Below are 11,861 nucleotides of genomic sequence, written 5' to 3' on the forward strand. Positions count from 1 at the left end.
TGCTATAGGAGTATAGGGAGTGGTTACTCTTTTCGACCATATGATCGATGCATCATCACGATACGACGTCCTTATAAATGAACTCCTGGTGAGTGGTGATAATATACAACTTATGGAAACACGCTAGTGTAGCCCCAACTCTTCTTTAAAGTTAAAAACAGAACTCCATTTGGACAAATTCTGGTTCAATTGATTGTATTGTAACATCCCCACATAATTGAAGCCGTAAAAAGCATACACATCATCCATCCTTGACCTTGCTCATCAATCTTTCTCTCCTAAAACCCCCCTCACACGCAATTATTATTATTATTATTATTATTATTATTATTATTATTAAATAAATACAGTATTGCTAAGCACTTGTTTCCTACCTTTTCGTCTTTAGTTCAACTAACTGCCATCTATCTATCTCATTCTCATCTCACCACATTAAAACTGTACCAACTCCATTCTTCTATTCTAATTCTAACTTATTTTCTTGATGCTAATAAGTAACCAAACTCCCAACTATTTTATTATTAATTCATTAGTTAATGCTATTTACTATCTAATTTGGGCTGTTTCTCCCCATTTATTTATTAATAATAATTAATTTAACTCTTCACTCTCACCTTTTCAATCAAGATTCAGCCATTAACTAACAACTCACTGTTTCAACTCAATCTAATTACTTCCCGTCAATGGGTCATCGGCTAATCACCATAAAGCTTCCATCTTTATCACTTTGACCCAACTTCTCATGGATCTGGAACCTGGGTTTCATCACACTCATCCAAAGGTGAGTTGGGTATGTTACACTTTGTCAAATTATTATTAATCTTTAGGCAATACCCATCTGAATCTTGATTCATTTCTCTACAGAAACAGTCATGGGCCACAGTCTTGACATTGGCTTACCAGAGTCTGGGTGTGGTTTATGGAGATTTGAGCACATCACCTTTATACGTGTTCAAAAGCACATTTGCAGAAGATATTCAGCATTCAGAGACTAATGAAGAGATATTTGGGGCACTTTCTTTTATTTTCTGGACTTTAACTTTGGTACCTTTGTTGAAGTATGTGTTCATTGTGCTCAAGGCTGATGATAATGGTGAAGGAGGCACATTTGCACTCTATTCCTTGCTTTGTAGACATGCTAGAGTTGGTTCATTGCCTAATTGTCAGTTAGCGGATGAAGAACTGTCAAGCTATAAACAGGAAATACCTAATCTAGCCCTGACTTCTTTTGGGTCAAGACTTAAATCTACCTTGGAGAAGTATAGTGTTTTGCAGAGGTTTCTGCTTGTGTTGGCTCTTGTTGGGGCTTGTATGGTCATTGGTGATGGTGTTCTAACCCCTGCACTTTCAGGTTTCTTGTTTTATTCATCTTCTTGCTTGTAAATATATAAATTTATAGACTTTTTGACATTAGTTTATTAATTGGTTCATCTTTATACTGTTTTCTCAAAAAAGATGATTTTATTGAATAAATTAGTTCATATTTTATTTTATCATATATTCTGTTTTCGGTGTGAATTCTTCAAGTTTTGTTGTGAAATTATGCATAAATAAATGTTTTTTGGTCTTTTAACTTGCTGGATTGATTTATTGTTCTTATGATTTTTGCAGTTTTTTCAGCTGTTTCTGGTGTGGAACTTGCAATGGCCAAAGAACATCACAAATGTAAGATACCTAGTCATCCAGTGCTAAATAACTTATCTTGGACATGTTGTTATCATTCTTGGTCAATCATCTGCATAATCTTGGGTTCTAAGTTACTTGTCTTTAGTTTTTCGCACGAGCAGAATAGTAACTGTCGTTCTTTACCAGCAAAAATTCGTTATTTTCGAGAACTTGTGAATGAAACAAGTTAAAATGTCCAATCACAGTCAATAGTCTTGTAGTTTATGTTTGAGAAATCCTAGATTGTTAGGGGTTAAGTTAACTAAAAGTAAGGATACGTGTGAAATTTTACATCTATCAAACACCCCTTTACACGAATTTCCATCTTAGTGACATATTACATCATCCACCAATAGAAAGAGTTTAGTCATCTTGCATAATCTCAAAAAGAACCACATATTTTTTAGGTATAAATCTTGCATATGCAATGTTTACTATACACTGATGCTAACTTGTTCAACAGTGGGACCCGCATTCAACCTCACGATTACATTCATGCGTATGAATAACGATTAAAAGAAATTGATATACTGTTGCAGATGTAGAAGTCCCAGTTGCATGTATCATACTGATAGCATTGTTCGCCCTACAACATTATGGGACCCACAGGGTCGGGCACTTGTTTGCACCCGTGATTATATTGTGGCTCTTTACCATCAGTTCAATCGGCTTATACAATATCATTCACTGGAACCCTCACATCTACAAAGCACTATCCCCTGTTCATATGTATAAATTTCTCAAGAAAACTCAATCTGGTGGCTGGAAATCTTTAGGGGGTATTTTATTATGCATCACAGGCAAGTAATCATTCTTTTTACAATACATGTATAACGTGTCCATCTTATAATAGTGATAAAGTTGTCGTTTTTATAAATCTTAATATAACGGGTGCTCATATTTTCAGGTTCGGAAGCTATGTTTGCGGATCTTGGACACTTTTCACAGTTGTCTATACAAATAGCTTTTACATCATTTGTATATCCATCTTTAATTCTTGCATATATGGGGCAAGCTGCTTATTTATCCAAGCATCATGTTATTGAGAATGACTACCAGATCGGGTTCTACATCTCTGTACCCGGTAAGTTATTTTGATCTTTTGAATTTCAAAACAAAAGAAAAATATTACATGGAAATATTGTAATATATTTGGCCTTTGGGGGTGGTTTAGAACATTTGAGGGTGCCAGTGCTGGTGATAGCCATACTTGCTGCAGTTGTTGGAAGTCAAGCCATAATAACCGGGACCTTTTCGATTATTAAACAATGTACTTCTCTCGGATGCTTTCCGAGGGTCAAAATAGTCCATACGAATTCAAAGTTTCACGGGCAGATTTATATCCCCGAGATCAACTGGATCTTGATGACATTATGCTTAGCGGTTACCGTCGGGTTTAGAGATACAAAACGTATGGGTAATGCTTCAGGTAAGGAAATTTTTAAACAGTTTGTTAAATGTTAAGTACCTAAAATACCCTTTTATTGATGTCATCGTGGTTTGAATTCGTGATCAGGTTTGGCGGTTATTACGGTTATGTTAGTCACAACTTGCCTAATGTCTCTTATTATCGTCTTATGCTGGCACCAAAGTGTTTTTCTTGCAATCGGGTTCGTGGTGTTTTTCGGGATGATCGAAGCGTTATATTTTTCCGCTTCTCTTATCAAGTTTCTAGAAGGGGCGTGGGTCCCGATAGCGCTCTCGCTCATTTTCATGATAGTGATGTACGTGTGGCACTATGGTACACTTAAAAAGTATGAATTCGATGTCCAAAACAAAGTATCTGTTGATTGGCTATTGGGCCTGGGCCCGACACTTGGCATAGTCCGAGTTCGAGGAATTGGGCTTGTTCATACCGAGCTCGTTTCGGGCATACCTGCAATCTTCTCTCATTTTGTAACCAACCTTCCTGCTTTCCACCAAGTACTTATTTTCCTTTGTGTGAAATCAGTCCCGGTCCCACACGTGAGTCACGAAGAACGGTTTCTAGTGGGCCGTATAGGCCCACCAGAATACAGGGTTTATCGGTGCATAGTCAGGTACGGTTATCGTGATGTTCACAAGGATGACGTGGAGTTTGAAAAAGATTTGGTTTGCAGCATAGCTGAGTTTATCAGGAAACAAAAAGATGGTTCTACCCCTGAAGGGAACCGTTTAGATGGCAAAACGGCAAATGATGACGAGGTGATGACGGTTGTCGGCTCACCTTCCACGCACGTGGAAGGTGTTCAAATCAGCATGGACGGTGGCGGGCACGAGGTTCAGGAAATACAAGCCTCAACAACAAACAAAGTAAAAAAAAGGGTGAGATTTGTGGTACCGGAAAGCCCTGAGATGGATGATGGTACACGGGCCGAGTTACGGGACCTCATGGAGGCTCGGGAGGCCGGGGTGGCGTACATTTTGGGACACTCGTACGTTAAAGCAAAAAAAGGGTCGAGTATTATTAAAAAGATTGCTATAAATTTCGGGTATGAGTTGCTGAGACGAAATAGCAGGCCCTCAACCGACACTTTAACGGTACCGCATGCTTCGACCCTTGAAGTGGGAATGGTGTATCATGTGTGAATGTTTTTTTTGTAAATGTTTTTGTAGCGGATATATGAAAGGTCAAGAGTGTTGTGGTTTTGGCCACTTTGAAAGAAGATGGTAGCAGATACAATACAAGTAGTAGGTATAGTTTGTATTTGGCTTCCAGTCTTTCATATATATATATATATTTTGTGTTTTGGTGTAGTTTCTCAATGCTCTCTTATATCATGTAATTTTGTTTATATATGCATGTTGATATACAGACAGACAGATACATATGTATATATAACACTTGCTGCCTACCTTCCACTCTCCCCATACTTAACAAATAGTTGTGCTATTTGTGAGATTTTACTGGGTACATACAATTTTCACATTGGCGTTTGAGTATTTTTTTTTTCTTTTTGAATATTAATATATTGAAGAACAATATTGTTGAAAATAGTTCCAATTACAATAAAGAGGCAGGTAAGCGGGCAACAAGCCGCGCCGCCACCCCCTTTTGAATGGCAAAACCGATCCTACTGAAAACAAAGTTATCGTTCTTCGGCGTCGATGAGTTATTGTGCACGACCCGCTGAACTCTTTAGAAACGCAACAGCATCGGGGGCAAGAGACCCAAATGTGTCAAAAGCAAAAGGAATGAAGGCGTGTTGATTCTCCATATACGTCTTCTCGTGCTTAGCAATTTTTCCTGCTTCTGCCTTTAGCTCGGCATGCCTAGCAACAAACCCGGTGTCCCTAAGCCCGACAAGAAGGGACACCCCAGTAAGGTCCACACAAGCATGCCCCCCCCCCCCGCCCATCCAAACACAAGAATGTCCGCTGGTCGGAGAGTAGACCTTCCTTCACGTGGATCCGACAAGAAATTCACAGGAGCCTCTTTTCTTGCCGAGATTCCCGCCCGTTTTAAGACATCACAAAGGACATCTCTGACCAAATCATGTCTATATTTGAACCCAGGGAGTTCTTTGCAATGAATCGCGTGTTCACCAAAATTATCTAAACAAACCTTACGACAGACCGGGCATGGCTCATCAACTGGGAACAGTGGGATCATTAAACGATATTTAAGAATGGCTCGGTACTCCACAGCTGACATGTGCTGGCCTAACCCTTCGATTGGGGTGACAGTCAAAAAGTCTTGAGCAAGAGGAGCCTGAAGACATTCTAATACCGCTCTTTGACGAGAGGACATGCCAAACTTTTCTCCCAAACTTTGGACGGTTTTACTATAAAGGGCACTCGCCAAAGCATTTTGGGCTTTAGGGGGGGGGGGGGCGGTGTCCTTATTAGCGAACCCGCCAAGATCAAAATCGGGAATAGAGTTGTGCAAATAATCCATCGCACACCCAAAATCGGAACTCAACCCATCACCACCACAATCACGCAAAATGTGGTCCTGTAACTTCCAAGATTGTGCTCTCGAGGCGACGAAAGCATAGGTGGAAACATCCTCAGCTGAATATAACCCTAAACCACCGAAATGGATAGGGAGAGAGGCTACTCTCCATTGAAAATCCCCAAAAAACGGACCCCCACATACCACAATATCCTCAATCGCCGCTCGAAGCCCTTTGTAAAAAACAGAGACAGCTTCCTTAACAAACATAGGCTGACATGTTCGGAGTCCAAACAACAATTTAGCCACCCCCATACATGAGCGAAGCAAGAGAAGCTCACATTGAGGTTCACGCAGACGAGTAAGACATCTCATTAGTTCCACGGCTCTTGAAGCTCTGGTAATGGCCAAACTACTGATAAACCCAGCATCCCGGCTAATCGCACCTCCAAGGAGTTTTACCCCTAACTCCGGTCTCCCAATCCCTATAGGAAATAAACCTACTTTTGCCTTTACCCCATTGCACGCCGGCCAATATACTTCTGTCTTTTTAATATTAAGCTCAAGCCCTAAACTTGGCCCCTTAGATCTAATTATATCCAAGGCTTTAGCCACTTCAATGGCGTCTCCTATAATCGTGCCATCATCTAAGTACCATGCATGGAAAAGTAACTTGCAACCATCTCGTACTTGATGAATGAGGGGGTGTAAAGCTAAAGCAAAGAGAAGGGATCCTAAAGGATCGCCTTGTTGAACCCCAGTAGTTGACTGGATACAATCATTCCCTACATATAGCCTTGCCGGTTGCCCGTAAATAAAATTAACCCATATGGAAATAGATGGGCATCTGGCACGAACTTCCTGTAGGAGGGTAGTCCTATCCACCAGGTTGAAGGCATTAGAAAAATCTACTGTAAGCAAAGCCAACGACCCATCCGAGTGGAACATATTAAGAAATCTATTCGCGCTATTAAGCACCGCCTCCGCTCCACTCGGGACCCCCACCCCGAATTGAAAATCACCAAGGTATTTTGCCATCTCTTTCCCAACACTCCTCATAGCCACTTTGGATACAAGTCTTCTCCAAATCGCGCCAACGGCAATAGGCCTAACCCCATTGTCGGGCTTAAGCAGTGGCGTTAGAGGGGCCGAGGCCACAAACTCCGCCAAAGAAACAGGGCATCTCCCCCCTAACCACAAGTTAACCACCTCATTGATAACCTTAAGCAACCCCACGACAATCGCGGATCCTTCCCCACATAGGGAATCCAAAATATGTTGGGCCCTAAGCCCATCTCTACAACATGAAGTCTCTTTAGGAAACGATTTAATACACCCTAGGACACTTTCAACGTCCACACCAAAGGGGCCACCGAGAGTAAGGCATCAGGCAAGGCGGGCGGGGGCAAGACGGAATGCTTATCAAGCAACGCTTTCATAGTAGCGTCACCTAGAGGAGCAACACCAGAAGAGCACAAAACTTTAACTGCGGCCGTGAAGTGCCCATCGGCAACTTTCCGAATACATTGCTTAGCATTGAGGCCCTCCCCCGAATGATCACCCCCGAAGGAGCCCTCATCGGCTCTGGAGCCCATATCCATCGGTTGGTTAAAGAGCGATTGGATAAGATCAAAACATCCGCTTCCATCACCCCAACTTGCTAGGGCCTGCCGAATAGAATGGCATTGTAAGGATTTCCTATTCCCCGACCTACGCTCCTGTCGGTTGGAAGGCTTGACAACTTGTAATGTGCAACGGGGTAATATCAAAAGTTTAACCCACGCTTCAATGGACTCTGGCCTAGACACCACCTTGCACAATGAAGCAGATAAGGCATGGGCAAATGCCATGCGACAGCTAGAAGGGATGCTTTTAACTGTCTTTACCGGAAGTGCGAAAATACGGTCAAGGAGGGTCGCGTCCAAAACTATCCCACCCAAAGGAGCTACATCTATCGCAAGTTGTGGCTTAGGGATCCCGACAATGAAGTCTTCCACCCCTCCCGTATCACCTTTGAACTTGATAACTTTGTCTACATTGTGACAATGCCGATTGAGGGCCTGTAAAGACATGCACTCACCGCACAACCATAGTTTGGCAACCTTTAGAGCATCTGCCAACGCAACAAAATGCTCACAATCCCCGGATACCGCATCCCGCATAGTGCATTTTTTGTCATCCGAATATAGGTGTAACCGCTTTATATGTGCCCCTAACCTTTGGATCCCCTTGGACCCAACCAATCCATCCGGGCAGCAATGGAATCCTCTAAACGGGCACGGCCAATAGCCCGTGCCCACCTCCCCCGACTGGGCTCCGTTGACAATCCGAGCCTTAGTCATAACCCCACGAGACGAAAGGCCATCAAACAAACTCGAGCTGAGTTTGGAAGTAAAAACCCGAACTAAGAGGCGAAATGAGAGCAATCCACAGTTACTCTCCCCTCCGTAAACCCGAAAAAACCGATTAACTCATTGAGACATTTTATCGAACACCTCGTGGCAGACCGAAAACCTTGATCGGGTGTTGATGTAGAAGCTGATCTAGCTGTGGTGCTGAAATCGTGAGAGAGGGAGGGTGAAGCTGGGTTGACGGTTGACGGCGGTGGTGCAGGCGTGCAGCAACACGACGGCAGGTGCCGGTGGAAGCTGCAACGGACTGCCGGAATTGAACGGTGGTTTGAGGCGGCGGTGGTGGCTGGGTGGTTTGTTATTCGGAATTGAACGGTGGTTTGAGGCGGCGGTGGTGGCTGGGTGGTTTGTTATTCGACGGTGGTGGCTGGGGCTAAATGTATCATATCAATATAAATACCATGCGAGTTTTTAGTATCATTAAAAATGTCATGATTAGAGTCTAGAGATCATAAGATAGAATATATGTTTCTTTTTTCTTTTTAGAACAGATAATCAGTTTTAACACGCTCCAAACTTGCACCAATGTTCAGATTTTAACTAGAACTTTCAACTATTTTTAAGAGGAACACATTTAATAATACTAAAACTGTGCACAAACTCTAGCACATTCAAAATATATTATATGATGTGCCTTTTGATCTAATAAAATAAAAGAAAATGAAAATTTGGTACGACAAAAACAGGTAGATGTATAATTTGGTGGGTTACTTGGGGGTGCATTTTGGCAATATGCGACCACGTCCAGTCGTCCACTTATCATAAATATTGTGTTTTGTTTTCTTGTTACTAAATTTATATTTTACTTGGCCAGATATTATTATCATCTCCTCTCTCAATAATATATCCTTGTTTTCTAAACCTTTTCTTAACCACCAACATTTTGGTTACAAAACTAAGCTCTTAATTAGATATTTTCTTTTTTAATCCATCATGTAAAGCATATAATATGCCATGCAAGTGAGATTTGAACAATTGATCATAATACATCAAACAGAAGAAAACTAAGGTAAAACTAGTTACAACCCCTTAATTTCTAAACTAATGTGATAATATTATTATAAAGAAATTGTAAAGTTGAAATAAATAAATCAATTTATATGTCTTATCTCCTAGAAGAAAAGAAAAGGAAATATATATATATATATATAAAATAACATGTGTTTGTGTATGCAAATAGATAAATGATGATGTTAATGAATAAATGATTATGATATTTATTTGATGAGTCAGCATCTCTCAGCTGCTTGCTACCTCTTCCTTCCACAAAACTTTTGAGTGATTCTCATCACCTCAACTCTCATTTCATTTGTATTCTTCATTGAATAGCTAAACAATTAAGCAATCATGGGGTGGTATTGTTATTATTATTATTATTATTATTCAGTTGGTATGTTATAAAAAGATTGTATTTTTATCTTTCTTTCATTCATTCAACTTAGGTTAGGGTTAGGTCCTGTTAGTCAAACTCATTCTCCACATGGGATTGGGATTAATTGATAATCAATTGTTGTTGTTATTGTTATTATGGAGGAGAGAAGTGTTATTACTACTGCTACTGCTATTGAGCAATCCATTAATAGCAGGTACTCATTTTGGGTAAGAGAAGCCCTCGATGAACTGCCCCATGGCTTCACCATAACCGACCCATCCCTTCCGGCCCACCCGATTGTTTTCGCTTCAAGGGAATTCCTCAAAATGTCCGGTTACTCGACACACGAGATTATCGGGAACAACGGCAGGATGTTTCAAGGGGTTAGGACCAACCGAAGATCGGTTATGGAGATTCGACAGGCTGTTAGGGAGGAGAGGACCATACAAGTCACCTTATTGAACTATCGAAAAGACGGGACGCCTTATTGGATACTGTTTCATATGTTTCCTGTCTTCAGCAAGGAAGATGGGAGGGTCATTCACTTTGTTGGTGTTCAAGTCCCAATCATGCCTAAGCCGAGGCGGTCTGGGAGTGAGTTTTCCAGGGTGAGTTTGTGCGAGACCGATGCTGCGGTTCTTGGCTTTTGTAGAAGGGAGGTTTGTTCTGATACCGTTGCAGAGTTGACCCGTATTCCCAATTTGGACTTAGCAGCCGATGCAGGTTTGGACTCTTGAACGCCTTTTCGGCTTATGTAGATTGTTTTACACTTGTATGATCTTACAATATCAATTTGACTTACAAAGTTATTGTATTGTTGGCCCGTTCGTTAAATAATTCCCGACCATCGGTTAATTCCTTGATTTGCAAATTTGGCAAATTAAGGGTATTTATAGAATTGCTAATTAATGTGTATTAGTATTCAAGTTTATTTGCAAATTCAATGTTTAGATAAAGACGAGTTTGTGTGATACAGAAACTACCGAGACGGTATGGAAGGTGAGTGATTTGGAAAGACAAGGAGCCAACAATGCTATGCGCAGCATACTTTCCTTGCTGACGCATTACAGCCAGTTAACAGGCAGATTAGTTTCAGAAACGAGATGCTGCTCAACGTACATGAGCGGTGTTGGTGCATCCTTGAATATATCTCTTGGTAGAATTAAACAAAGCTTTGTCTTGTGAGTCATCTCCTTCTTTGTAGTGTTTTACGTGTTCATACAAACATAGTTAATTTCTAATCGTTATGCATTGTGTAGGACGGATCCACATAAAACTGATATCCCGATCGTGTATGCCAGTGACGCTTTCCTAGAATTGACAGGTACGCATTTGATGGTTGATGTCAAAGACAATACTTTATCCTTTTTCAAATTTAAGGTAGATAAATTTTATTTTCTAGGATACGCTAGACATGAAGTACTGGGACGAAATTGTAGATTTTTAAGCGGGTATGAAACAGATGACTCGACTGAATTACAGGTTAGAAGTTAAAAAAACCAAAATTTTTGCAGATTCATAACAATAATAACAATGAGACGGCAACTTTGCAGATTACAAACAGCATGCAAACTGGAAAAGCTTGCACCGTGTGCATCCTAAATTACAGGTTGGTACATCACATGTTTTTTGTTGTGTATAACTAATTAATTTGTTATAGAGATTAAGTTGTTGATCTCTACAGAAAAGATGGGAGTCCCTTTTGGAACTCTTTGTACATTGCACCTGTGCGAAATGCATCCGGCAAGGTAGTTATGAAGCAACTTCTTTGTGTTGTGTAGTTATTAACTTATTATACATGCATAGAAGGTTAATTAATACACGTGCGTGTGTCGTACAGATCACGTACTTTGTTGAGGTTCAGATGAATGCGAATGGTGAAAACAGAGAGCGGAATCTGAGGCCGGAGATGAGCGTGGTGGCCGCCGTAAAAGTAGCAGTGAGGGCCTCGGGAATGACCGCCACCACTTCCAACTCATGACATGAAACCAAGATGGTTTCTGTTAATAAAAAAAATGCGGTCTTATTGTATTGATATCAATTTTTATTGGACAAAAACACTTCACATCAACTCATAAAGTATGTGATAAATTTAAGGACAAAAAACCAAGACTATGATTAGTTTCATATGTAATTAAACAAAAGAGCATTACAAAACATTCTGTATTAGGAGGCTAGTCTAGGATTTTATTTGTTTAGTGCTTATCATCATGGATTTGAAAATTTGAATACATTATGATGTAGAAAACAGACTGGTCTACTTTTAAAGTTTTTATAAACACATGCCCAATTGCTATGGACCACTTTCATTGTTAGTTTTTGCAGATGTTGGACACTTTTCACAGTTGTCTATTCAAACAGCTTTTACATCATTTGTATATCCATCTTTGATTCTTGCATGCATGTGGCAAGCTACTTATTTATCGAGAACGACTACCAGATCTCGGGCTCTACATCTCAGTACCCGGTAAGTTGTTTTTGATCTTTTGCATTTCAAAATAAAAGAAAACTGTTATGTGGCAATGTTGTAACATATTTG

General features: G+C 40.5%; 2 protein-coding genes across 3 annotated transcripts; both read left to right on the forward strand.

Moving 5' to 3' along the window:
* The first annotated feature begins 363 nt into the window (after window positions 1–363).
* LOC143531715 (potassium transporter 6-like) lies at window positions 364–4,463 on the forward strand. 2 transcript variants are annotated; one of them, XM_077026957.1, is made up of 7 exons: window positions 364–790; window positions 865–1,351; window positions 1,612–1,665; window positions 2,205–2,465; window positions 2,573–2,749; window positions 2,840–3,094; window positions 3,182–4,463. In XM_077026957.1, exons 1-7 carry the CDS (start codon window positions 743–745, stop codon window positions 4,231–4,233), a joined length of 2,334 nt encoding a protein of 777 aa, XP_076883072.1. In that variant the 5' UTR covers window positions 364–742; the 3' UTR covers window positions 4,234–4,463. The 2 variants fall into 2 exon arrangements, with proteins under 2 accessions (XP_076883072.1, XP_076883073.1); XM_077026958.1 differs by having other exon boundaries at window positions 368–781.
* A 4,817-nt stretch (window positions 4,464–9,280) lies between these two features.
* LOC143531716 (protein TWIN LOV 1-like) lies at window positions 9,281–11,552 on the forward strand. The gene is made up of 7 exons (XM_077026959.1): window positions 9,281–10,045; window positions 10,299–10,503; window positions 10,582–10,646; window positions 10,725–10,804; window positions 10,876–10,931; window positions 11,007–11,070; window positions 11,163–11,552. The coding sequence occupies exons 1-7, from the start codon at window positions 9,478–9,480 to the stop codon at window positions 11,301–11,303; spliced, it is 1,179 nt and encodes a 392-aa protein (XP_076883074.1). The 5' UTR covers window positions 9,281–9,477; the 3' UTR covers window positions 11,304–11,552.
* Window positions 11,553–11,861: the final 309 nt, after the last annotated feature.

The sequence above is a fragment of the Bidens hawaiensis genome, unplaced genomic scaffold, assembly GCF_021521415.1.
Source record: "Bidens hawaiensis isolate Kalapana, Puna unplaced genomic scaffold, B.hawaiensis_p1.1 tig00009224_1, whole genome shotgun sequence".
NCBI classification, from domain to species: domain Eukaryota; kingdom Viridiplantae; phylum Streptophyta; class Magnoliopsida; order Asterales; family Asteraceae; genus Bidens; species Bidens hawaiensis.

Coding starts and splice junctions, on each gene's coding strand:
- LOC143531715 (XM_077026957.1), top strand. CDS start 743: ATGGATCTGGAACCTGGGTTTCATCACACTCATCCAAAGGTGAGTTGG. Junction 1,666..2,204: donor GGCCAAAGAACATCACAAAT/GTAAGATACCTA, acceptor ATACTGTTGCAG/ATGTAGAAGTCCCAGTTGCA. Junction 2,750..2,839: donor GTTCTACATCTCTGTACCCG/GTAAGTTATTTT, acceptor GGGGTGGTTTAG/AACATTTGAGGGTGCCAGTG.
- LOC143531716 (XM_077026959.1), top strand. CDS start 9,478: ATGGAGGAGAGAAGTGTTATTACTACTGCTACTGCTATTGAGCAATCC. Junction 10,932..11,006: donor GTGTGCATCCTAAATTACAG/GTTGGTACATCA, acceptor TGATCTCTACAG/AAAAGATGGGAGTCCCTTTT. Junction 11,071..11,162: donor TGCGAAATGCATCCGGCAAG/GTAGTTATGAAG, acceptor TGTGTCGTACAG/ATCACGTACTTTGTTGAGGT.